The following is a 25,393-nucleotide window of genomic DNA, read 5'->3' as shown; positions in this document are numbered from 1 at the left end:
CCGCACGGAGTAGGGTGTGTGAAGGCCGGGGCCACCGCAGCCACCATTGCTCTGATGCGATGGGGCAGGGGAGATGACCTCCCCTTCTGCGTGAAACGGGACACTCAAGTACCTGAACTACAGGAGGCCCTCACAGCCACCCCCCTGCTCTGGGCCTGGTTGATGTTTGGTTCCTGCCCCACATGGGGGAGGAATCCAAGGTTGTGCACCAGGGACCTCCGGTGTTGCGTCCTGGGAGGCTGGGTGGATGATACAGACATGCGTCACAGACACGCAGTTGACAATCATATGCACACACAATGTGCAATTCCACAGTGACACAAATTCCTGGTTCTTCCGTCACACGGACCGTCTAGTCCCGTGGCATGTGTAAGTGTGTGTGTGTGTGTGTGTGTGTGTGTGTGTGTGTGCGTCGCACGGACACACAATTCCCAGGCACAAACCACACCTATACACCACACTGGCTACACAACGTTGTAGTCACACAATCTCTTAGACACAGAATTCGTAATCACGCGGACGGGTGCTGACGCACTCACACACCGCTACAACACACAATCGCATTGACGTGATTTTGCCACAACCGAACGGACACACAGATATCCTTGGATATGTTCTCACAGAGCTATAGAAGATTCAGTTACACGACCCCCACGAAACACAGAAGTAGCCTCCAGACACAAAAGCATAAAACACCCCCCCCGCACATAATCATTCACAAACACACAATGATCTAGCAACGCACACAGCTAAACATCAGACACAGACACGATCATGCCCAGCATCACATAAAATCTGCAACCTTACGTATTCACACCACCTGTCACTGCCCCAGTTTGTAGTTAGTCACACAATTGCCCAGCTACCAAATGCCCCCCCCAGGCACACCCAGTCAAAGACACACAACTGCACCGACATGAAGTCGAACATGCTGATAGTGAAAAGCACACAACCCGGGCCAGCCATAGACACATCGCCACAGACACACGATCAGAGTTTCTGCATCATGAACGCATTGCACAAAAGGCAAAAAATGATCATGTATCACAAGGGGAGGGGGAAGCAAGTAATATGAAAGCCAGCTCAATGCACCCAGTAGGATGGCCATATTTCTAGAAATTGGGACCCCGTAAGCTGCTGGTGGGAATGCAAAATGGCGCAGCTACTGTGGAAAAGTTTGATGATTCTTCAAAAAGTTAAACAATCAAAAAGTTGAGGGGCGCCTGGGTGGCTCAGTCGGTTAAGTGTCTGACTTGGGCTCAGGTCATGATCTCGCTGTCTGTGAGTTCGAGCCCCACATCGGGCTCTGTGCTGACGGCTCAGAGACGGGAGCCTGCTTCGGATTCTGTGTCTCTCTCTCTCTTTGCCCCTCCCCCACTTGTTCTGTGTCTCAGTCTCTCTCTCTCAAAAATAAATACACATTTTTAAAAAAGTTGAACAAGCGTTAGTTACCATGTGACCCAGCAATTCCACGCCTAGGTATAGACCCAAAAGAATTGAAAACAGGTATTCGAACAAATACTGGTACACTAAGTTCACAGCGGCATCAGTTAACAATAGTTAAGAGGTAGAAACAACCCAAATGTCCATTAACACATGAATGGATAAACAAAATGTGGTCCACCCATACAATGAAATATTATTCAGCCATAAAAAGGGATGAAGTTCTTTTTTTTTTTTTTTCAACGTTTATTTATTTTTGGGACAGAGAGAGACAGAGCATGAACGGGGGAGGGGCAGAGAGAGAGGGAGACACAGAATGGGAAGCAGGCTCCAGGCTCTGAGCCATCAGCCCAGAGCCTGACGCGGGGCTCGAACTCACGGACCGCGAGATCGTGACCTGGCTGAAGTCAGACGCTTAACCTACTGCGCCACCCAGGCGCCCCCCAAAAAAAGGGATGAAGTTCTAATGCATATTCATGTGCATGAACCTAAGTGAAAGAAGCCAGTCATGAAAGAGTCCCTGTAATATCCAGGCAAATCCATATAGACAGAAACATTAGTGGTTACCAGGAGCAGAGGGGGGGAGGAATGGGGAGGACCGCTGATGGGTCCAAGGTCCCCTTGGGGCGATGGAAATGTTCTGGAACTAGATAGAGGTGGTGGTTGCACAACATGGTGAATGTGCTAGGTGTCGCTGAATTGTACACTTTGAAATGGTTCGTTTATGTCATGCGAATTTCACTCCGGTAAACAACATGGCTGGAATTACAGTGGTTTCCTGGAAAGCAGAGTGTCTCTTGGAGAGAAATCTCCTTGGATGAGGCACTAAACAGGCATGTCTGGCTCTAAAACGCAAGGCAAGAAGGAAGGTCCAGAGAGAGGGGAGCATTTGGCTGAAAGCATTTGTCCCCCAGGAGCATGTGGCCAAGAGGAGTGATGGACTTCCCAAGGTGGCAAGGCCTGAACCTCAGTTTGGGTTTCCTGCTGTGTATACTGACGTCACCCTCTGACACCACGGAGCATCAGAGAACTCCAACACTCACACCAGCTCCAGAGCAGGGAGCTTTGGGGAAGGAGAGAGGCCACTGGCGCAGGAGGAGGAAGGTGACTAGAAGAATGAGAGAAGCTTCCACCATGAAGGGGAGGGTTCAAACTGTTTTAGTTGGATATTAAAGGCAAGGGGCGCCTGGGTGGCTCAGTCGGTTAAGCGTCCGACTTCAGCTCAGGTCATGATCTCGCGGTCCGTGAGTTCAAGCCTCGCATCGGGCTCTGTGCTGACAGCTCAGAGCCTGGAGCCTGTTTCGGATTCTGTGTCTCCCTCTCTCTCTGACCCTCCCCCGTTCATGCTCTGTCTCTCTCTGTCTCAAAAATAAATAAATGTTGGGGCGCCTGGGTGGCGCAGTCGGTTAAGTCCGACTTCAGCCAGGTCACGATCTTGCGGTCCGTGAGTTCGAGCCCCGCGTCAGGCTCTGGGCTGATGGTTCAGAGCCTGGAGCCTGTTTCCAATTCTGTGTCTCCCTCTCTCTCTGCCCCTCCCCCGTTCATGCTCTGTCTCTCTCTATCCCAAAAATAAATAAACGTTGAAAAAAAAATTAAAAAAAAATAAAAATAAATAAATAAATGTTAAAAAAAATAAAAGTAAAGGCAAGAAGGGCCCAGAAAGTGGGAGGGTCCAGGGACACTCAGGCCCCAGGCACTTGGGGACATGCAGGCCGGTTATCGGACGCAATCCCATAAGTCATTTAGAGCCGATACATGAGGTAGAGCACAATACACACATACAATTACCCAGAATGTCTATGTAGGAAGATGTGTTCCTGGGTGGGCAGGGAGGGGTCTGTCCTGGGAACCAGGAGGCCTGGATCCCAGGGCTGGTCCCTGCTCTGCACTTGGCCCACTGTAACCTTGAGTAAGATCATTCTGCTTTCTGGGCTTTACTTTCCCCACCTGGGAAAAGGCCATGTCATGGTAGATACGTGCCTCTTAGATACAGAGATGGCTAAGCACAGTGAACCCAGATTCAAATGTACATCACACAAATGCTTGTAAAAGTGACCTGGGTGAGCCTAGCCATTCACTCAGGTGGACACTCGTATCACACTCACAATCACACACAAGTGCACATAGGCCAAATCACACTGACACATGTAGGTACACAACCACACAGACACACACACAAATATCCAGCCGTGTTGTCACATAAATAATAGACACACCTAGAGAGAAAACCATCACAATGTAGAATCACACAGATACACGATCACACAGAACACCGTCACACCAGCTTACGACTGCACATTCAGGCACGCAGCCACAGCCCCAGTTACAGTGGCACACAACCGCCCCACAGTCAACCGCCCCACAACGTCGCACACGCACCCACATACAGATGCATAGCCACAATCACACACATAGACGTTTGAAGCACAGCGCATGGAATCACTCCAAGTCACGCACGCAGTCACACGTGGCTACCCATACTTCCTGGAACAGGCTGGCAGGTTGGACTGAGATCGCCCACTGGAGCCCACCCCACACCCCCACAGCACCCATTAGAGGAGACATCGAGGTCTGGGTTCCAGGACTCTTTTTTTTCTCGTGCCTCAGTCGCCTCACTTAAAAGCCAGAATCCCTCCGCACACGCCCCCTGCAACTGACCAATCAGGTGTAGGCCGAGCCCCCTCCTAGGGCCAATCAGAACAGGAATCTAGCTGGCCAATTGGCTCCCAGCACTCACCTTCCGCCCCCTCCCGGTTCTGCTTCTTAAAGCAGATAATAAAGCTTGGCCTGGGCGCTCCTGGCTCCACCGGCAAGGCTACCGTGGCCCTTTTAAAAGGAAGAGCTGTGGAGGAGCCGAGTCCGAGCACACACCAATGAGAGGCCCCATTCGGCATCCGCCCCTCCCACCCCCTCCAGAGGTCAGAAGCTTTTGCCTGTTGTATTGTGGACTGTACGGTGAGCGCGGAGGCCTCAGGTAAGCACCGGCGAGAGGGGCGATTGGTGCCAGGGGCCAGGCCTGCCGGTGGGAGCCACGCCGCTCTGACGCCCCTGCTCCTCCAGGTTGGCCGTGGCTGCTCCGCTTGCCCGTCCGCTGCTCAAATGGCTCTGAGAGGCGTTTCCGGGCGGCTGCTGAGCCGTGGACCAGGCCTGAGCCTCCTGCGCGGGTGGGGCTCGGCGGCGACTCAAACTGGTTAGTGCCGGGTCGGGGGCAGGGCGGGGAGGGTGGAACTGGAGGCTCGGGGACATTCCCGGGGTGACTTTCCCGTCCTGTGTTTGCAGAAAAGGGCGGGAAGACACAGAACCGAGCGGCCAAGTGTAAGGACCCCTCCTTGCGCCGGGCGTCTGCGGCCCTTGTCCAGCTGTCTGTCTGCCCCGGGTGGGTTCTGTCCCAGAATCGACGACTGCCGGGGCGGGGAGGCAGGGCGTGGCCAGGGCCAGAGGCAGTGAGTTTCCCGGAGAAATGCCGTCTTGTCAGTCTTCTCTGCAACCCACATCCACCAGGAGCCAGATGGGAGTGGAGGAGTGGGGCTGAGGATTCCAGGAGAGGAGGGTGCGGTGGTGGGCTGGGCTGAGTCAAGCCCGGCCCCACTCTCTGCTCCCTGTCCCAGCCTCACGTCCTGAATTTGACTGGAGGGACCCGCTGCTGCTGGAGGAGCAGCTGACCGCGGATGAGATCCTCATCAGGGACACCTTCCGCACCTACTGCCAGGAGCGCCTCATGCCCCGAATCCTGCTGGCCAATCGCAACGAAGGTGCCCAGGCAGGCGGGGGTGGGTGGGTACTCCCTACCGTGCGCACCTGCTCTGCCTGCTTTAGCTGGGCCCCTGGACTCCTGTGCCGCTGGGATGGGGGCTCCAGTGGGCTGGGGCTGGGCCTGAATGTGGGCATCCTGTGTCTTTGCAGTTTTTCACCGGGAGATCATCTCAGAGATGGGGGAGCTTGGTGTGCTGGGCCCCACCATCAAAGGTAGGGACAGATTTATCTCCACACGCCGCCGCCCCCACTGTGTCCTGGAAAGCCCCTTCCTATCCTGATCCTGAGTTTCCCAATCTGCAAAGCGAGGCTGTTATGCCTCCTTCTGAATGTGGCTGCGAGGGAAAATGAATAAACCCTCAAGCTAGGGCCAGCTTGGTGCCCCCTCCTTGGGCTCCCTTATGTAGCTCTGTCTCTTGGACCCCAGGAATCACACTGGGCTTTGTCTCCCATTGCCCTATCTTCCCTCCCCTCCCCTCAGGGTATGGCTGTGCTGGAGTCTCTTCTGTGGCCTATGGGCTCCTAGCCCGAGAGCTGGAGCGGGTGGATAGCGGCTATAGGTCAGCAATGAGCGTCCAGTCTTCCCTCGTCATGCACCCCATCTACGCCTATGGCAGCAAGGCCCAGCAGCAGAAGTACCTGCCCCGGCTGGGTGAGCAGCTGCCCGTGGAGCCTGCCAGAAACCAGACCATCCCAGTGGTCTGGAACTTAGGAATGGGACTGTCCCCAGAGCCTGCCTTCTGCCCCTACTTCCAAGATAGCCCCAGTGGCCACCGAGATTCCCTGCAGACCCCGGGGCCCCGCTGCTCCGTCTGATCCGGACTGTCCCCTCCTAGGTCTCTCTCGACTCTGCCGCTCTCTCACCACCATCATCTCCCTCCTAATTTGCTCCCCCATCCCCAGCCCAGAGTTTAAAGTCTTAACTTTCTGACCGAGTCCACAAGGCCACACATGAGTAGGCCTCTGCTGACCATTCCAACTCACCTTCGGCCACTCTCTTGACTGCTTCTCCTCAGCCAGACTCGGCTTCTTGGGATTCTCCGAATGTACTACTGGGCCTTGGCACATCCGTACCCCCTGCTGGGACCACTCTTCTCCGTTCTTCCTCCTCCTGCTTAACTCCTTTTCACTGACTTTCAGACAGATTATCTGACTCCTTCCTGACTCCTGCGGCGGCCTCTCCCCATCGTGGCATTGTTACTGTGGCCTGGGGGGCTGAGGCCGTCCCCATACCCCCTGGGAGTGCCACGAGAGCAGGGTTGGGTCTGCCTTTGGCCTGGCTTGATCGAGAGACTGACAATTTTCAGTTGAGGGGATGGGTGGGGGACAGGCAGATTTGTGACCCTGTCTTGTGCCTGCAGCCAAGGGGGAGCTCCTGGGCTGCTTCGGGCTCACAGAGCCTAACCATGGGAGTGACCCTGGCAGCATGGAGACCAGAGCCCGTCACAACCCATCTGACAAGAGCTACACCCTCAACGGGACCAAGACCTGGTGAGGGGTCTGGGTGTCTCAGGCAGGTGGGCAGGGGCAGGGGGGAGGTGGCCAGATCCTCACTGCCTGTCCCTCCCCCAGGATCACCAATTCACCTGTGGCCGACCTGTTTGTAGTGTGGGCTCGATGCGAAGATGGCCGCATTCGGGGCTTCCTGCTGGAGAAGGGGATGCGGGGCCTCTCAGCCCCCAAGATTGAGGGCAAGTTCTCCCTGCGGGCGTCGTCCACAGGCATGATCGTCATGGACGGTGTGGAGGTGCCGGAGGAGAATATGCTGCCTGACGTATCTGGTCTGTCGGTGAGCAATGGCCACCTTGGGAACTGGTATCAGGTCACCTGCTGGCTCAGCTTTCCTGGGCAGGCCCCAGGCCGGGGACCCAGTTGGGGAACAGACACAGTCCCTGTGCTTGTGGAGCCCACACACTAGTGATTCTTTTTTTTTTTTTTTTTAATTTTTTTTTTCAACGTTTATTTATTTTTGGGACAGAGAGAGACAGAGCACGAATGGGGGAGGGTTAGAGAGAGAGGGAGACACAGAATCGGAAACAGGCTCCTCTGAGCCATCAGCCCAGAGCCCGACGCGGGGCTCGAACTCACGGACCGCAAGATCGTGACCTGGCTGAAGTCGGACGCTTAACCGACTGTGCCACCCAGGCGCCCCCACACTAGTGATTCTGAGAGGTTCTGCTTGGCTCTCCGATGTGTGGAAATTGCCCCTTTGGTGACCGTCTTGCATACACCGGCTCTGCCCTGGACACATACAGTCCGGAACCAGTTTAACCCTTTGATGCGTGTGCATCTTTTTGTCTCCTTACGTCACCTCCTAGACCTGATCATCCAACCCAGATCCTGGGCTGGATAAAACTGCGTGCAAACCAAGGGTGAGCAGGCGCTGAGCAAGACTTGCTGTGCATGAGCTCTGGTGCCAGGACCGTGTGGGATCCAAATGGCTGCCCTGAGTCCCTCTGTTTATACCGACTGCGTGTCTGGAGAGGGGGCTTCCCCCTACTTGAGAGTTAGTTCTGCACAGGGCCTTTCAGCTCCCGGTGGGGCTGAGGCCCCTCTCTCAACCCTACAGGGGCCCTTTGGCTGCCTAAACAATGCCCGGTTTGGCATCACCTGGGGCGTGCTCGGAGCTGCCGAATTCTGTTTGCACACAGCCCGGCAGTACACCCTGGATAGGTTTGTGGGGGTTGCCAGGAGGGCTGTTGGGGATGGGGGGGCAGGGGCTCCATCCCTTACCCAACTGGTGACTCCCCATTCCCCGCCCACCGGACGTAAGTTTCTCACTCGGTGTAACAGCCTGGGAAGTCCTTTTGAGCAGTGAGGGGCTGACTCAATGACAGGGCCAGGGTGAACTTAGCGAGGGCCGAGGCAGCCTGGGAAGGCTTCCTAGACTGGGGCGTGAACTTGCTCATACTTACCCTAAACTTGCCCGCCTAGGATCCAGTTTGGAGCCCCATTGGCCAGGAACCAGCTGATTCAGAAGAAGCTGGCAGACATGCTCACTGAGATCACGCTGGGCCTTCACGCCTGCCTGCAGCTTGGCCGCTTAAAGGACCAAGACAAGTAGGGGCCGCATATCGGGGAAGCAGGGTGGAGGCAGCAAGGAAGGGACGCCGTGCCCCTCCTGGACATGGTGGTGGCTGGCCCTGGGGAGAAATGTCCTTCCTGCCTGGTGGTTCCTGGGGACCTATCTCTTCTTGCCCTCTTGGCCTTGATGGGACGAGACTGCCCGGAGCTCAGTGTCTGCTGCTGTGTCTGTGACTTGGGGAATCTTTCCCCTGGCTTTGCCCAGGGCTTAGGGATGCCTGGGGTCAGGTTTTTGTGACCCCTTACTTGTTCCATGTCTGTGCCACTCCCAGGGCCACTCCGGAAATGGTCTCCCTGCTGAAGAGGAATAACTGTGGGAAGGCCCTGGATATCGCCCGCCAGGCCCGAGACATGCTAGGGGGGAATGGGATTTCTGATGAGTATCACGTGATCCGGCATGTCATGAACCTGGAGTCTGTGAACACCTATGAAGGTAGGGCTGGGGCTCTGTGGGGAGGAGTGTTACAGCGGCCTCACTGTCTAGAGAAGGGGGGTGGGGACAGCAGGCCTGAGCCCTGCTCCCAGTTGTCGTCACTAGCAGTGTGACCTGGGACAAGTCCCACTCTGTATTCTTAGGAGGGGTAGCTCACACTGGGACTGTGGAAGTGAAATGCTCTCAGCCCTTTCCCCCACGGTGCTCGGCAGGAGGGGTGCTCCCCAGACTGCTTCCAACCTCCTTGGGCATCCCCAGAGTGGGGCACGATGCCTAGAGTGAGCTGGTGGATGCCAGGGAGCGAGAGTGCAGCTACACACAGGAATCACCACTCCCTTTTATGTTAAGAGAAAAAAAAAAAAAAAAGATAACTCATGATCAGGCTGTGGTGTCTGCACCTGGGAACCGGTTGTGACTAACACTGGGCCCAGAACCCCTGGGGAAGACAGACGTGGAAAAAAAATCATTAAAAAAAGTACAGTCTAGTATGAGCCAGGCAGGAAAAGGGGGAGTTGTAAGAGGCGGGTGCTTATCTTGGGAAGAAAGTGGGAGCGTGTTAGGCCTTAAGAGAGGTATAGCTCCCTGGGCAGAGGCAGTGAAATAGCTTTTTCTTATTCTTTCTTTTTTTTGAAATAGCTTCTGTATGCTATTCTGGATGGGACATTCCAGAAAAAGCAAGAGGGAGGGTTGAGGTGTGGGAATGACCCTGAGGACAAGCAGAGGAGGGCCTTCAGGGTGTTTTATGCAGGGGAGGGACCGGGTCAGATATACACTTTAGGAAATAAACACACTTATTTTGCTCCTTAAGGAGGAGGCAGTAATCCCCGCCTTCTAGCCCTTTAAGCCTTGGAAAAGCACATAAGAGCACTGAGGGCTGTCAAATGTTACCCAGAGTTAAGAGCAGAGGATGTGGGACATGGGGATAGTGGCTTCAGGACAGGGGAGATCAGCTGGGACAAGCAGTCTGTCTGATACTTGCTTTCCCATCCCATCTGTAGGTAAGAAGGGCCTGACCTATCCCCACAGAGCTCTGCAGCAATCTCAGCCTCTGGGAAAGGAGCATGAATGGGTTGAAAATCAAACATTTAACCACCTGTGCAGGGGAGGGGGTGAGTTTGCCAAGCGTAGGGAGTGCCAAAGCTGGGCCCATGGCCAGAGCTGGGCTTGCTGAAGTTTTGGGTCTGGCACAAGGACTTTTGGATTATTTTATTTCATTTTTTTGCCAAGATGCCTTACAGAACTGTGAAAAACAATTTTCTCAGCATGGCCTGAATGGTGGCCTCTGAGCCTAAGAGGGGACTCTCCCAGAAGCTGTCAGCTCTCGCCATCTCTGTGGGTTTGTTCTTCTTCCGCAGTAATAGCCTAGGGGGAGGAGAGACATGAAGATTGACTTTAAAGGGAAGTCATGAGCTGTTCAGACTCCAAACCAACTCTGTATTTGTCTTGTCCAGGCACTCACGACATTCATGCTCTGATCCTTGGAAGGGCAATCACGGGGATCCAAGCGTTCACGGCCAGCAAGTGAGCACACTTCACCCGGGAGCCCAGATGGCCTCCGGCTCCTTCCCAGGGAAATGCTACGCTCTGAGCTTACTCAGGGAGATGGCAGATGGAGCCAATTTTTATAGTGGGAAGTGAGAGACACTGATTCTTAATTATCAAAATTTTCCCTTTGAAGTCATTCAAATGTGTTCCTTAAAAAGAAGATGGGACTCTCTGTACCAAGTTTCTCAACCCACTTTTAACCGTGGATGGGAATGGATTCCACTTATCTTGGAACAGAAGCTTCTCTTGACAAGAGAGCAGGGAGAGGGAAGGAGAGTAACATGGAAGCATTCTCTGTGACACTGATCTGGTGTCTGAGCAAATCCCGCCTCCCCGCGCACCCCCCCCCCCCCCCCCCGCCCCGCCTGCCACAGCAAGAGTTCACTGTGTGCCCTCTGATCCTCCCATCTTGGGGGTAAGTGCCTTATGCTGGAGGTTGGAGCAGAATGAAAGTGAAAGAGAGAATAATAAAGAGTCTGCATGTCTGACCCCACAGTGTTGGGCCATGTTTAATCGTAAGCACCCAAGAAGTCATTTCGGTCACAGGAAAAATGTGGGGCCGTGTGGTGGGGATCTCCCCCTTCAAGTGGTCTGGCCTGTGTCTTGAGTCTTGGGCTCTGCTGTAATAACCCTGGTTAGGTGCTGACCAGGGCTGAGGGCTGTAGACAGAGAGGCCTTTGTCCTTTCTGTCACCACACAGCTGACCACACAGTGGTGGGAAATAACAGCGGTCCAGCTTCTCAGCTCAGACACACCACCGCAGAGGGGAACCTGGGGCCACCAGTGAGATGGCAAGAGCATCTGAAGGATTTTTGCAGTGACAGTGGCCCCTGTGGGGTTTAGGGCTGGGCACGGTGCTGACAGACTTGGTTTGTGTTGACATTTGCTTTCGTCTTAGCCTCCACAACTCTCCTTCCTCAGGAGGTGGCCCCATGCAGGAGTTTATATCTCGTACCTCAGGCTGGATGCACAGATCTTTGTACACTGTCTCCACAGTGTGGCACACTTGTTTGAGCTCTGTCTCCAAATGGCTGATCTTTGCCATTTTCTGGGTGAACTCTTGGAGCTTTTCCTGAATGATCTTGTTGTGGTGATTGTAAATCTGATACATCCGCTCTTCTAGCTTCTCTGTCAGGTCTGAAACCTTTTAAGGAAAAAGGCATATTTTTAGAAAATCAAGGAAGGGACATCACAAGACATTTGTTTTAAATGGCTAAGATTTCTGCAGTATATCTTATAAAAATGGTAAAAAAAATTTCAGTGACTGGAGGTGAAATTGCCTATATTTTGAATTTTTTTAATGTTTATTTATTTTGAGAGAGAGAAAAAGCACAGCAGGGGAGAGGCAGAGAGAGAGAGAGAGAGGGAGGAAGGGAGAGAGAGAATCCCAAGCAGGCTCCGTGCTGTTGAGCCTGATGCAGGGTTCGATTCCACAGTGAGATCATGACCTGAGCCAAAATCAAGAGTCAGATGCTCAACTGACTGAATCACCCAGATATATGTATGTATGTATATACTGAACAGACTCAAACAAGTTAGAAAATATGTAACAGGGGTGCCTGAGTGGCTCAATCAGTTAAGCGTCAGACTTCCACTCAGGTCATGATCTCACAGTTCGTGGGTTTGAGCCCCACATCGGGCTCTGTGCTGACAGCTCAGAGCCTGGAGCCTGCTTCAGATTCTGTGTCTCCCTCTCACTCTCTGCACCCTGCCCCCCCTCACCTATGCTCTGTCTCTGTCTCTCAAAAAGAAAATGTGACAAAGTAGCCTCTGGGTAGTGGGATCGTAGAAATTTTTTTTAATGTTTATTTTTATTTTTGAGCGAGAGGGAGAGAGAATGCATGCAGGAGGGGTGGAGAGAGAGGGAGACAGAATCCACTCTGCGCTGACAGCAGAGTGCAATGCAGGACTCAAACCCACGAACAGTGAGATCATGACCTGAGCCAAAGTCAGACACTTATAACCAACTGAGCCACCCAGTGGGGCTACACCCCATGTGGGGCTTGAACTTAAAACCTCAAGATCAAGACTTGCGGGCTATAGGGGCGCCTGGGTGGCTCAGTCAGTTGAGCGTCTGACTTCAGCTCAGGTCATGATCTCACAGCTTTTGGGTTCGAGCTCCACGTCGGGCTCTGTGCTGATGGCTCAGAGCCTGGAGCCTGCTTTGGATTCTATGTCTCCCTCTCTCTCTCTCTGCCCCTCCCCTGCTCACACTCTGTCTCTCTCTCTCTCAAAAAAAAGAAACAAACATTAAAAAAAAAAAGTTGCAGGCTATACTGACTGAGCCAGTCAGACACCCCACAAACCATTCAACTTTTGGAGGACAAATGGGTGTGACAATGAAGGCTCTGTCTCAGTCCCTACTCCCCTGGCCATTAGCACTGGCATGAAATAAGAGGGCTGGCTGGGCTGTGGGTGCAAGAGGGACCTTCATTCCTCATCCTGGCCCTGTCATGTGGTACTATATGCAGTTCGCTTAGCAGCAGCAGCTCATTCCCTCCCCTTTCACCCTTTACATAGGACTCCCTCTCCCTGCAGACCGGGGCTTTGCAGTGTGTGGGAGAATCTGTCACCTTGATCTTGAGGCTGTCCCTGAAGTTGGTCATGAGTGCATGGTCCTTCTGCCTGCTCTCGTTGATGTTTTCAATCAGGTCCTGGGCCCGCTTCTTCAGGATGTCGATGCTCGAGTCCAGAGAGGAAAAGTAGGGTCCTGACTTCCCTTCTAGCATCATCAGCTGGCGGTTGGCACTGGAGGTGGCGATAGAGGGGCTAGAAACCTGACTTCTGAAAGTACAGGAAACTGAGGTCAACACCAAGCCCTCCTGAGAGTGCTGCTGATCTGAATTAGCTCTGTGGTGGGAGGGGAACCAGTGTTGTGTGTCTCCTGTGGGCGACGCTTGTTTATTTCATTCACACACTGCCCTGAGAGGCAGGGGCAGTATCCTCATTTTATAATTGAGGAAACAGACCCAGAGGTGCAAACAAAATCCACTTAAGTTTCCAGAACAGGGGGATTTGCCTGAGTCCAAAACCCACAGTCATTTCATTACACCACTTGCTGCTTTGAAATAAGCATCAGTTAAACTATTTATAGTATATAAACAACTATAGATCAAGGCAGAGACTGTAAAAATCTAGAAGGATTCTGCATATATTGGGTGCCTGGGTGGCTTATTCAGTTGAGTGTCTGACTCTTGATTTTGGCTCAGGTCATGATCTCATGGTTTGAGAGATCAAGCCCCATGTTGGGCTCTGCACGGATACCGTGAAGCTTGCTTTGAGATTCTCTCTCTCCCTGCCCCTCCCCTGCTCTTGTGTGTGTTCTCTCTCTCAAAATAAACATTTAAAAAAAATTTTTAAAAGGAGAGTACATATAGATTGCTTTCTCAAGACCTGCAAGAGTTTGTTTTTTTTTTTTTAATTTTGTAACGTTTATTTATTTTTGAGAGACAGAGTAGGAGTGGGGAAGGGGTAGAAAGAGAAGACACAGAATCCGAAGCAGAAAGCTCTGTGCTGTCAGCACAGAGCCCAACATGGGGCTCAAACTCATGAGCGGTGAGATCATAACCCAAGCTAAAGTTGGATGCTTAACCGACTGAGCCACCCAGGTGCCCCAAATCTCTCTCTTCTTTAAACAGGATTAGGGGGACTTGCATCATTGATTTTGGGCCCCATTTCTTTTTGTCCTTCATCTCTGGTTTATCTGATCTGTAAGCACCTTCCATCTGTCAGGCACTGTGCTAAGCTCAACGCCTGTGCGGCATCCTCTTGACCATGCTTTGGGGTTGGTCCACTCATCATCTTTACCTACCTCATAGCTGAGGACACAGGCTCAGCGTGGTTATGTCACTTTCTCTGCCAGTGTGTGGCAGAGCTGGGTGTGGCACCCAGGTGGCCTGACTCGCAGCCCACGTCCTGCTGCCCCTGGGGTCCTCAGTTTCTTCACCCTCTGAGGTCCTCCCAGGTCTTAATGGCCGAGACTCAGAGGTGCCAAGAGAGCAGTTCCTAAACACACCAGGTGACGAGCAACCATAAGGTCAGCCAAGACCACAAGCCAGGCACCGATTCCTTAGAAAATTACATCTTGAGTTTTGGATGCTTCCCCCATAAAACTATTTTTTCTTGGTGGTTTCCTGACTGGCTAAGCTCTTCATTTGGCTCAGGATACAAGCACAGTAAAATCCCTGAGCACAAGAGCCTGGGTGTCCAGAGCTCTCATCTGCATGAAAGTTCCCAGGCCCAAGACTTCAGTTGTGTCCTGGCCCTTGCGTATTCCTTTTGCCAGATCATTTCTTGCCTCATTGGCTTGTGCTGACTCTCTGACTTGACCTGTGAGGCCTAGCCCAGGCCAATGCTCCTTTGAGAAGGTGTCCAGGACCCTGTGCCTGTCTCTATCACTGCATGTGCTTGTCACAGCTCACATCCCTTCCTCCCCCCACCCCCCGCCAGAGGGCTGTGTCCTATTTATCTCTGAATTCCCAGCACTCACCACATAGTAAATCTTCCATTGTTTGTCGAATGAATTAAGGACACCTTCCATCTGATCTATTCTTTCCTCCTCTGGCTTTGTACAAAACATGCAAGTTCACCAGCCTCCAAGGCAGGACATGTGTGGCCAGTGCATTTATCAAGATGGGAAAGTGTGTCCCTGAGGCAGATGATCTATAGCAAAGACTTATGTCAACTAGAAAACAACAGAGCAACTAAAGGCTTCCTGAGCATTCTCATAAAAAGTCATTTTACTGTAGGACAAAGGTTTACCAAAGGAGTTTATGACCCCCTTAGCTTGCGATTACTCCTTTCCTTCAGGGAAGTGAGGCAAAAGAAGATTAATTCAGACCTTGGACACTCACTTTTTTCTTATTTTTTAAGATTTTTAGAAAATTTATTATTTTTTTGGGGGGGAGAGGAAAGGACTCAAGTGAGTGAGGGGCAGAGAGAGAGAGAGAATCCCACGAGGGGCAGAGAGAGAGAGAAGCAGGGCTCGAGCGCACAAACCATGAGATCATGACCTGTGTCAAAGTCAGATGCTTAACTGACTGACTTAAGGTGCCCCTTAAGATTTTATTCTTAAGTAATCTCTACACCCAACATGGGGCTCAAACTCACAACCCTGAGACTGTGAGGCACCCCCACACTGGTATTTTAACATTCAGACTTTTGTAACATTTGGATGCATGTGAAAAACACAAAATGGATGGCTCCTAAAAAGACAGGCATGCTTTGCATGATGGTAATGAAGTTGGGGACACAGGGTCAAGAAAACCTGGCGTGTGATTTCCCTGAGACCTCAAGCACTGACTGCCCTCCTGTTCAGCCTAAACCAGGGGCTCTATTACTTCAGTCTCCAGCTGGGGGCCTCAGTTGCTCTTCCCTTCAACCCTGTGTCACACCCACACCAAAACTCCACCCTGACTCTCGTAACCAAGTGCTGTATTTTTTCTCAAACTCAGGAACTTGAATGACACTGGACGAAATCATGATCCCGTGAACAGGGTTCCTGCAGAGTCTTGCTCTCGAGCCTCTGGGAGTCCTTAGGACTGGGAATCCTGTCTGTGCTCTGGTCTCCTCCTTCTCATTCCTCTCAAGTCATTCCAAACTTTCATAATTCTCCTGTCCCTGATCCCACACTTGCTTCCCCTCAGGCTGAGCAGACACAGAAACAGTGCAGGCCAATAACTCCCTCCACTGCACCCCCCATAAATGCATCCACAACTACCCTTCCTCTTTCCAAACTCCCGGCTTGGCAGTCAGTGAAGGGTTCCATGCCTCTGCCAGGCTCCTGATCCCAATCCCCTTTGCACCTTGCCCTCTGCTTGTACCTTTGATCTCTCTTCTGGGCTGGCCCTTTCCAAGGCATGGCATCTCCAGTTTTACGCATGAAAACAACACACACACCCATACCCCTCCCCTCAAACACCAGCTATCCCTCGGCCGGCCACCTTCCTCTTGCCTCCCCTTCACAGCCACGTAGCTCTTCTAGAAAGAGCTGCTGACACTTTCTGAGCACATTTCTCACCTCTCACTCTCTTCTCAGCCCACTTGTTCCTGCCCCAGTTCTCAAACGAAGAGGTTTCTGCCAAGGTCCCCAGTGGCACCTGGAAGATACCTCAGACCATAAGTCCCTTGACCTTCTGGCTCCACCCTTCCTTGCCATTCCCATCACGTGGCATCCCCAGGCTCTGTTGCTGGCCCCGCTCTTCCCTTTACACCATCGTTCACATCCTTGCTCTGAAGCCAGAACCCTGAAACCTCCTCCCTGTTGGCCTTTCCTGCTAACCCACCACCTCACAATGCACAAGCTGTCATTCCCCAAAGGCACCCTTGTAGCTGGAATGCCCTGGCAGTCCTTTTCCCTACCTACGTCCTGCCTCTTCTAGAAACTCTCTTCTGGCTGAGTTACGTGCACACAGCACCTACCGTGTCACCGACTGCACCTTAGCCTCTCCCCCATAGTCTCTGGGAGGACTGGGCTATGTGTCACTCACCTACGCTTCATGATAGCAGTAGTAAAGGGGCATGGAATAAATGAACGGCCAGCAAGGGCTCTCATTACCATCCATCTTCAAGCTACCACAACCTTCAAGCTTATCCTTGGTCCACGTCTGTCTCCTGAGCTCCCAACAACATATCTGACTACCTCCAGACCTTCTCTACTTAGCTGTCCCAGAGGCATCTGAAACTCCTTCGAATTTGCACGCTGATATCAACATCCTCCCATGACACCAAAAGCCACCTAGTTCCCATGCCAGAAACTCAGCAGTGAGTCTAGAGTCCAGCTTCTCTCTGATCCTCCACATCCTGTGAGAAAGCCCTCCTTTCCAACTCCTTAATCTCTCCCAAATCTATCATTTCGTCTCCATCATGTGCAATTCACCTAGCATGTCTCACCCGGTCCCTAGGGACCTTCTGAACAGCAATTTGATGTCCTACTCCTGCCTGACAGCTTATGAGAGTTCCCACCTGCCACGGGATCAAGTACATCCCCTAGCACGGCACACAGGGCCTTCCAGGGAGGGCCCTAGCTGCCACCTTCCCTTTCTACCCTCCACTCTGAGCAATTTGGAACCTTCAACAACTTCACCAAACCCATCAGCTTTTGCCTGAAATGACTTTCCCTTCATACAACTTCACAATTCGGAGTTCCTGCTACTGCACCCACAGCACCTCCACTTACTGATCACAACACTCCCATGGTTTATACACATTCAATCCTTCCAGCACACTGTGCACGGTCAGGATGGGGACTGCATTCTGCACATCCCCAAGGCGACACAGATATTCAATGAATGCTTAAAGGAAGGAACTTCTTCCAGAGCCAGGTGTAACATTCCTGCTCACAAACTTCCTTGTACCCATAGTTGCCTTGTCCCGACAGTGTAAGGATCCTGAAATTAAAATCAACGATAAAAACAGGTGCTTCTTTTTATGTAATTGCTCACAAGCTGCTGGAGCTGCTGACAGTTCAAAGTCGCTCCTTTCTCAGGCTCGAGGGATGGGGCTGGAGCGGGCTTCATGGCAGCTATGCAAATGGTGAAAAATCACTTGAATTCATCTCATTCAAATTTCGTGGTGGGACAAAGGCCTGCATCAGATGTCTGCAGAGAGCTTCCTGATTTTTTCCAACCTCTCCTTTGGGGATTTCCTTCTTTCCATTTCATTTTTCTTAATACTCAGCAGCTGCATATTAATCGGGATGCTAATGAATCATAGGCTTCCCTGGGCCTGCGTTCACCAATTAACTTTAATAAACAAAATGCACAGTGTCCTCTTCATTGGCTTCCCCCATTCCCAGGCCTGCTTCTGCTGCCCAACTCTGGATGGATGCCAGAGAATGGAAGTAGGTCCAACAAAGCAGGCTGGGTGTGCATGGCCCGCAGAGGGGTCGAGTGGGGGAGACTCGGGGTGGGGGCTGTGAACACTTTACCACGCTCATCTGTTACGATCTGTCCTCCTAAGGAGTCCCGAATTCAGTTGCGAGGATTAGGACACAGTTCCCGAGTAGGGCCCGCGCTGGCGGGGGGCCCGGGAACGGTGAGGAAATGGGTCTAAGTAAAGAGACCATCTGTTCGCTCCAGGTAAAGCTGTGATTGGCAGGCGTCTGAGCCAGAGCCGCCCGCTGGCGGGGCCCTCCCTCCGTGGCCTCTAACAGATATACAAGTAAACAATCCGCCAGCCACTTCTGACCACCGCAGGCGGCAGGCCCAGGAGGGGAGGCAAGCTAATCAAACATTCAAGGAGGAACACAACAGAATCTCCGCTGCTTGGGCAAAATGAGGGTTTGCTGAAGTACAGCCAGGAAGGGGGAAGGTTTGACTCAAAGCTACTGAACCCATTCTTCACATTCTGCTTTTCTCTCCCAAAATGTGTTCACATTTTAATCATGTCACTGAGTGTCTGCTGCTGATCTATTAATTGGCCCTTGCACCGGTTCTAATCCATCTGTTTTTTCGGCCCAAAGCTCCTGTGGAACTTATGAAGTCTTTGATATGCTATTGTCTGTGTCTCTTTGTCACTTAAATCCAGGTCTAAACATGCTATTTGCAGGAAGATGTTATCAAGCAAATGACTTCAGTCATTTCCTTCTTTTTTTTCTGGTCCTGAATTGATAATACACATCTAGAAACCACCCCACCTTGTAGCCTGCTTTACAACTGAGGAATCTGGGAGGTGGGGAGAAGCTGGCTTTATACCCAGAGTCCTCAGAGTCCTGTCCTGAGCCTGGCCTTGTCTCACTCCTTCCCCAGGTGAGCTCACTCACCCTGCCCCTGCCTCTGAAACAGTGACACCCACAGTCCACCTGCAGTCCCTTGTCCCACCCTGAGTTCCAGGTAAGCAAGTCCAGCTGTATTCTGGATGCATTCGCATGCATGTCCCCAGTCACCTCAAGCTCAATAAGGGTAAAATGGAACCCATGCTCTTGCCTCTGCCACCGAAACCACTACCGGCTGGAAACCAGTCTAAAGCGGTGTGCTAGTAAACACTTAGCAAGTGGCTCTCTGTGGGGGAGAAAAAAAGGTCTGATCTGTAATGCTTGCCAATTTCCATGGTGCAGACTCCCACTATAGCCAATTTCAAGCTACCAACGAAAAGTCACTAAGTGCTATGTTGGGAAGAGATGTGTAGAACCAGCTCTTTCGAGCTGGGAGGCGCTGGCTCCAGCACACCACAGCAGGAGGGTCCCTGGTGCCAATCACAATGCCTGACACACGGGCATTTTCACTGTTTTGTAGCACACTAGCCGGGAGGCATCCTTGGTTCTTCCCCTTCCTCATGCCTCACTAAATGATCCTGCCACCCTCTCAAGAGTTCCTCTCCATCTGCCCTGCTAGATGCTACCTCCAGGGGAGGTCTCCCCGTGTCCACTCATGTCCCCTCCCACCCATTCTCCACAACGCAGCCAGTGTCTTTGGAATACAGGAACCAGAACATGGCGCGTCTCTGCCACAGCAATTCCCCTACCCCAGAGAAATGAAAAAATATATGTCCACACTAAAATTTGTACATGGATCTTCACAGCAGCATTACTCACAAGGACCAAAAAGCAGAAACAACTCAAATGTCCATCAACCAATGAATGGATAAATAAAATGTGGTGGATCCCATAATATAGAGTATTATTTAGCCACATAGAGAAATGAAGTTCTGATATATGGATAAACCCTGAAGACACTGTGCTCAGTGATAGAAACCAGTCACAAAGGACCACATAAGTGTAGGATTCCATTTATATGAGATGTCCAGCAGAAGCAAATTCATAGAAACAGAAAGTAGTGGTTACCAGGGGGCTGGGGAAGATGCAGAGACTAGGGGATGATGGTTAAGGGGTGCAAGATTTCCTTTTGGGACGAAGAAAAGGTTATAGCTGACTGGGGTGATGGTTGCACAGCTCTGTGAATATACTAAAAACAACTGAATTGTACATTGTAAGTTCGTGAATTGTAAAGCACATGAATTATATCTCAATAAAGTTATTACCAAAAAAGTCCTCAGAGTAAGTCCATAGCTGACACAATGCCTTGTGACCTGGCGTCTGCCAAGCTCTCCGGCGTTCCTGTTGCACTCCCACCCACACCCACACCCACACCCACACCAAGCCACACTGACCTGCCTTCCGCTCCCTGAACCGCACAGGGGCTTTGCATGAACTCTTCTAAACTCCTCCTCCCGACCCCCATGGCCACCCAACATCCACTCTCCCTTACCTTTGGATTCAGCGCTGCTTCTTCAAGGGCGCTGTCTCTGGCTCCCTATTCAGGGCTGCCTGCCCCCAGGGGAAATGCTTTCCCAGCACCCCAATCTCTTCTTTGTCAGTGCTTGTTTGGCATCTGCCTCTCGGTCAGATGGAAGCACCGGGAGGGTATGAACACATCTGCCCGGTGGACTCAGGGGATCCCTGCTGCCAATCACAACGCCTGATATGCTGGGCTTATCATTGTTTTGTGAACACACCAAGCTTATTCCTACCTCAGAGACTTCATCCTCGGCCTGGCATATATGGGCCCCTGAGGCCTCGCGGCTGTTTCTTCTCCTGAGACCTCCTTAGAGAACTTCCCCGACTACTCCAAACTCCCTATCACTCTAGTTGGTCCTTACCCTATTTTGCTTCTTCACAGCACTTGCCACCAATTGAAATCACATTATTATTTCTATTATTATTATTGTCTTTTAGAAAATCAGCTCAGCAATAGACCTAGAATAGCCAATACAATACTGAAGTAGAAGAACAAAGGCGGAGGACTCATGCTACTTGACCTCAACTTACTATAAAGCTGCAGTGATCCAGATAGTGTGCTATCGGTGAACAAACAGATGATAGATCAACAGAACAGAGTAGAGAGCCCAGAAATAGACCCACACATATACAGTCAACCGATCTTTGACAAAGGAGCAAAGAAAATGCAATGGAGAAAGGAGTCTTTACAACAAATGGTGTTGAAATAACTGGAGAGCTGTAGGGGGGAAAAAAAAACTAGACACAGATCTCACACTTTCACAAAAACTAGATCACAGACCTGAATGTCAAACACAAGACTATAAAACTTCTGGAAGAGATCAAAGGAAAGAATCTAGAGGACCTTCTTAGATATAATATCAACAGAAAAAAATTGGTAAGTTGGACTTCATTAAAATGAAAAACTTCTGCTCTGCAAAAGACACAGTGAACAAACTGAATGAAAGGACAAGCCACAAACTGGGAGAAAATCGTTGTGAAACACACGCCTGAGAAAGGACTGGTCTAAAATATACAACGAACTCTTCAAAACAGTAAGGAAACAGGGGCGCCTGGGTGGCTCAGTCGGTTGAGTGTGTGACTCTTGATTTTGGTTCAGGTCATGATCTCACGATCATGAGATCGAGCCCCACGCTGGGCTCACGCGGAGCGTGTAGCCTGCTTGTGATTCCCTCTCTCCCTCTGCCTCTCCCCTGCTTGCACTTTCTCTCTCTCTCTCTCTCAAAACAAAACAAAACAAAAAACCAACCAATAAGGAAATAAACAACCAGATTAAAGAATGAGCAAAAGATCTGGACACCTCACCAGAAAAGACATATGGATGACAAACATGCAAATGAGAAGCTGTTTGACTTCGTATCTCCTCAGGAAACTGTAAGTCAACACAACAAGGAGACACTACTTCACACTTATTAAAATGGTGAAAAATCCAAAATACCGACAACACCAAATGCTAGAGAGGATGCCAAGCCACAGGAACACTCTCTCATTGATGACGGGGATATAAGCTGGCATAGCCACTTTGGAAGGAGTTTGGAAGTTTCTGACAAAACTAAATATACTCTTATCGTCTCATCTAGCACTTGTGCTCCTTGGTATTTACCCAAAAGGAAGTGAAACCTCAGGTCCACTCAAAAACCTGCACATGAATGTTTACAGCAGCTTTGTTCAGAATTGCCCAAACGTGGAAGCAACCAAGACGTCCTTCAGCAGGTGAGCGGATGCGCAAACTGTGGTCCATCCAGACCATGGAGTGTTATTCAGCACCGGGAAGAAATGGGCTATCGAGCCATGAGAAGACACAGAGGAACTTTAAGTGCATATTGCTGAGTGAAAGAAAGCTCCAGGACGGCAGAAATTCCGATTTGTTCACTGCTGCATGCTCAGCATCAGCGTCCGGCCAAAGAAGACCCTCAATAAAGAAACTTATGTAGTGAATAAATAAATGTGCGAGAGAAAAGCTGTCTGGGTCATCCCTGATATGCTGCTCTTTCTTTGGCTCCAGCAGCTAGTCCCTTGGCTGTTTCTGTCCGTCCCACCTTCTTTTATTTATTTATTTATTTATTTATTTATTTATTTATTATTTATTTATTTATTTATTTTTAACGTTTATTTATTTTTGAGACAGAGAGAGATAGAGCATAAACGGCGGAGGGTCAGAGACAGAGGGAGACACAGAATCCGAAACAGGCTCCAGGCTCTGAGCGGTCAGCACAGAGCCCGACGCGGGGCTCGAACCCACCAACTGTGAGATCGTGACCTGAGCTGAAGTCGGACGCCCAGCCGACTGAGCCACCCAGGAGCCCCCCCACCTTCTTAAATATATCCAGAATCCGACTTCTCGTCACCTCAGCAGATCCACCCCAGGCCACGTTGGAATCACCTGGCACCTGGATGATCCCGACTCCCTCCTCACTGGTCTCCCAGATTCCACTCCTGCCCTCGCCGATCTGTTCTCTACATACGGCAGCCGGAGGGAGACTTTTAATGCCTTCGCCCAGAGGACTCCAAACCTCTATAAAGGTCCGGGTAGTAAACCTTTTCAGCTTTGGGGGCCCTGTGGTCTCAGCTGCAAAAACTCGACTGGGCACAAGCAGCCACGGACGAGCGTGCCTATGTGCCAATAAAGCTTTATTAACAATAGTCCTTGCCCGGCTCGTCGTCTCCTCGTGTCCCCCTATTTCAAACCTTTTCACGGGCAACGAACACCCGAAGTCCCATTACCTGTCTGTCTCTCTCACCAGCTTCCTCTTGGGCTCCTCCCGCACAGTTCTGCCTACCCTCAGGGTTCACTCGTCACCTCCTCCGCGAAGACTTCCCCGATTCTCTGATCTGAACCGGCACTCTCTCCCTATCCCCTCCCGCTCCCCTCCCCCCCCCCCCCCCAGTCTGTCTCCTCCACGCGAGTGTCAGCTCCCGGCTGTGTCCCAGCGCTTTGCACCATGCCGGGCACGTAGCAGGTGCGCGACCTCTCCGCAGGGCAAAGGCACCCAAAGCAGACACCCAAAGGCAGGGGCTCGTGGAAGAACTGGGGTGGGTGGGTGGGGGGAACGAGAAGGGTGTGGACCCCGTCGGGCCGGGGGGGGGGGGGGGGCTTCCTCACCTGGCTGGCCCCCGACCGGCTTCCTCTTCGCGGCTCTCCTCGTCCTGCTGCCGCTCCTTGCTGTCCCCCAGCGGCTGTGGCTCCGGGTCCTTGCACTCTACGTGGGGCAGGTCCACCTGTGAACACAGCCAGCGCTTGAGAGGCCAGAGGAGGGAAGGCGAGAAGGGGTCAGACCCCCCCCCCCTTTCCCGTCCCTTCGACCCCGGGCACCTCCGTGTGCCGCTGCGCAAGGCCGGGGACCCCCCAGGAGAGACGCGCGGGGCTGGGACGGGCACCACGAGGTCGGGGACGTGCGCTGGGACGGCCCTGCGCCCGGAGCGCCGGAGGACGGAGGCGGGGAGACCGGGGCGGGCTGGGGTGAGGGCAGGGGCTCCGGGAGGGGCGCTGGGGGCCCCGGGCTCCTAACTGGGGTGTGTGCTGGCTCGAGTCCTTCGAGGAAGGAGAAGAGGCAGGGGAAAAAGTAGAAAAGAAAAGGGTGCGGCGCCTGGGTGTCCGAGACTTTCTCTACCCTGCTCCTGCCACGCGCCATGCGTGGAAGTCTGTCCTTCCGGCCCGTGTCAGTCACACAGCCCCGGTCTGTCAGTCAGGGCCCGGTCAGTCAGTCAAGAAATCGGGGCCCGGCCGGGCGAGGCGTGGCCTCGACGGTAGGAGGCAAGCGGCCGGGTTCTGGTCCCCCAGGGAAGCCCGAGATCTCGGCCGTTCCCAGTCTGTCCGCCCGCCGCCCACGCGAAGGCAACAAACGCCGCGTACTCCCTGCCGCTCCATCCTGTCTTTTCCCGCCTTCTCCTTCACTCTCTCTGCGCACGCGCCGGCCCCGCCCTCCGGCTCGCGCGCCCCCCGGGCACGTGCTGCATCACGCGCGCCTGGTTCCGCCTCTTTCTGGGAACTTGCGCGCGCAGCGGGGCGGAGTCGGCCGTTAATCGGCGGTTGGGCTGTCCCAGGGGCTGCGCGCGCAGCCGGCGCCGCCTGGAGGAGGGGGCGGTCTCTGTGCGTGCGTGTGCCCAGAAGGGAGGATCCTGGGCGCTCTGTGGGTGGGGGGCATCGAGCTGTCTCGGCGTTAGTGCTTAGGTTTCACTTCACCCGCGCTGTCCCGTGAAATCTTTGCAAGAAAAAGGCCTCACGGTTGCTGTTCTTTGATTGTGACCTATTGCCTTAAGTGAAAAAGTTTATGCAGTGCCACCTTGAGTCAGAGTTACTTGTGCACTCTAAAACTGTCAGCTTCTTAAAAGCTTGGTAGGGTCTGGCCTTTACAGACTCGGACCCATATCCCTTACGAACAATGGTAGTAATAACAATAATAACGGACACTTGAGGCGTCAAAGATGGGGAGAAAATATTTGCAAAACATGTATCCATAACTCACAGCCAGCATCTACAAAGAATTCTTACAACTGGATAATAAGACAACCTCCCCCCCCCCCCCTTAAAAATGGGCAAAGGATTTGAATAGGCGTTTGCAGTGCAAAGGTCCTGAGGGGAGCAAACTCAAGTGTGCTTGAGCAGCTAGGCCTAGTGGGGAGGGAGAACAGGGGTTGTGGGTGAGGGATCAATGTTGGGCAGGTTTGGGCTGGGAGCCGAAGCAAGGGGTTAGGATTTTGCTCCAGTTCACTGGTAAGGTGGACCTGCTCTCTGAAACACCTGGCATAGTGTCCAGGTAGGAGAGGCAGCAGGGATTCTGCGCAGGGCTCTGTCTCCTGCCACACAAGGACAGGCACACATCTTGACACCTACATTCTGGAGAACGTGGCTTGAATCTGGGCTCTCTTACCAGCAAGAGGGGCTGGAGGGGGCGGGGGCG

General features: G+C 52.2%; 2 protein-coding genes across 6 annotated transcripts; one reads left to right on the top strand and one right to left on the bottom strand.

Moving 5' to 3' along the window:
• Window positions 1–4,277: 4,277 nt before the first annotated feature.
• GCDH (glutaryl-CoA dehydrogenase) lies at window positions 4,278–10,746 on the top strand. Its single transcript, XM_025916211.2, has 12 exons — window positions 4,278–4,417; window positions 4,504–4,633; window positions 4,723–4,758; window positions 5,052–5,195; window positions 5,347–5,409; window positions 5,678–5,848; window positions 6,558–6,687; window positions 6,769–6,985; window positions 7,766–7,869; window positions 8,131–8,256; window positions 8,553–8,713; window positions 10,165–10,746. The coding sequence occupies exons 2-12, from the start codon at window positions 4,543–4,545 to the stop codon at window positions 10,236–10,238; spliced, it is 1,317 nt and encodes a 438-aa protein (XP_025771996.1). The 5' UTR covers window positions 4,278–4,417; window positions 4,504–4,542; the 3' UTR covers window positions 10,239–10,746.
• Window positions 9,915–24,494, bottom strand: SYCE2 (synaptonemal complex central element protein 2). 5 transcript variants are annotated; one of them, XM_086698949.1, is made up of 5 exons: window positions 24,346–24,494; window positions 23,596–23,711; window positions 12,832–13,042; window positions 11,214–11,402; window positions 9,915–10,075 (listed from the first exon to the last, which is right to left on the bottom strand). In XM_086698949.1, exons 1-5 carry the CDS (start codon window positions 24,358–24,360, stop codon window positions 10,028–10,030), a joined length of 579 nt encoding a protein of 192 aa, XP_086555075.1. In that variant the 5' UTR covers window positions 24,361–24,494; the 3' UTR covers window positions 9,915–10,027. The 5 variants fall into 5 exon arrangements, with proteins under 5 accessions (XP_086555075.1, XP_086555076.1, XP_086555073.1 ...); XM_086698950.1 differs by having other exon boundaries at window positions 12,832–13,006; XM_086698947.1 differs by lacking the exon at window positions 24,346–24,494 and adding an exon at window positions 24,002–24,311 and having other exon boundaries at window positions 12,832–13,006.
• Window positions 24,495–25,393: the final 899 nt, after the last annotated feature.

Source organism: Puma concolor, chromosome A2 (genome assembly GCF_028749965.1).
Source record: "Puma concolor isolate L17-30 chromosome A2, mPumCon1.1.hap2, whole genome shotgun sequence".
Taxonomy (NCBI): Eukaryota; Metazoa; Chordata; class Mammalia; order Carnivora; family Felidae; genus Puma; species Puma concolor.
Note: the sequence above shows the minus strand (reverse complement) of the source record. Positions and strands in the feature narration are given on the sequence as shown.

What these genes read in the sequence shown, in the direction of transcription:
- GCDH (XM_025916211.2), top strand. Translation starts at nt 4,543, where the DNA reads ATGGCTCTGAGAGGCGTTTCCGGGCGGCTGCTGAGCCGTGGACCAGGC. An exon ending in CTCGGCGGCGACTCAAACTG is followed by an intron (nt 4,634 to 4,722) that starts GTTAGTGCCGGG and finishes CTGTGTTTGCAG; the next exon opens with AAAAGGGCGGGAAGACACAG. An exon ending in CGCTTAAAGGACCAAGACAA is followed by an intron (nt 8,257 to 8,552) that starts GTAGGGGCCGCA and finishes TGCCACTCCCAG; the next exon opens with GGCCACTCCGGAAATGGTCT.
- SYCE2 (XM_086698946.1), bottom strand. Translation starts at nt 24,124, where the DNA reads ATGGCGCGTGGCAGGAGCAGGGTAGAGAAAGTCTCGGACACCCAGGCG. An exon ending in TCGAGCCAGCACACACCCCA is followed by an intron (nt 23,712 to 24,001) that starts GTTAGGAGCCCG and finishes CTGTGTTCACAG; the next exon opens with GTGGACCTGCCCCACGTAGA. An exon ending in GGGACAGCCTCAAGATCAAG is followed by an intron (nt 11,403 to 12,831) that starts GTGACAGATTCT and finishes TTTCCTTAAAAG; the next exon opens with GTTTCAGACCTGACAGAGAA.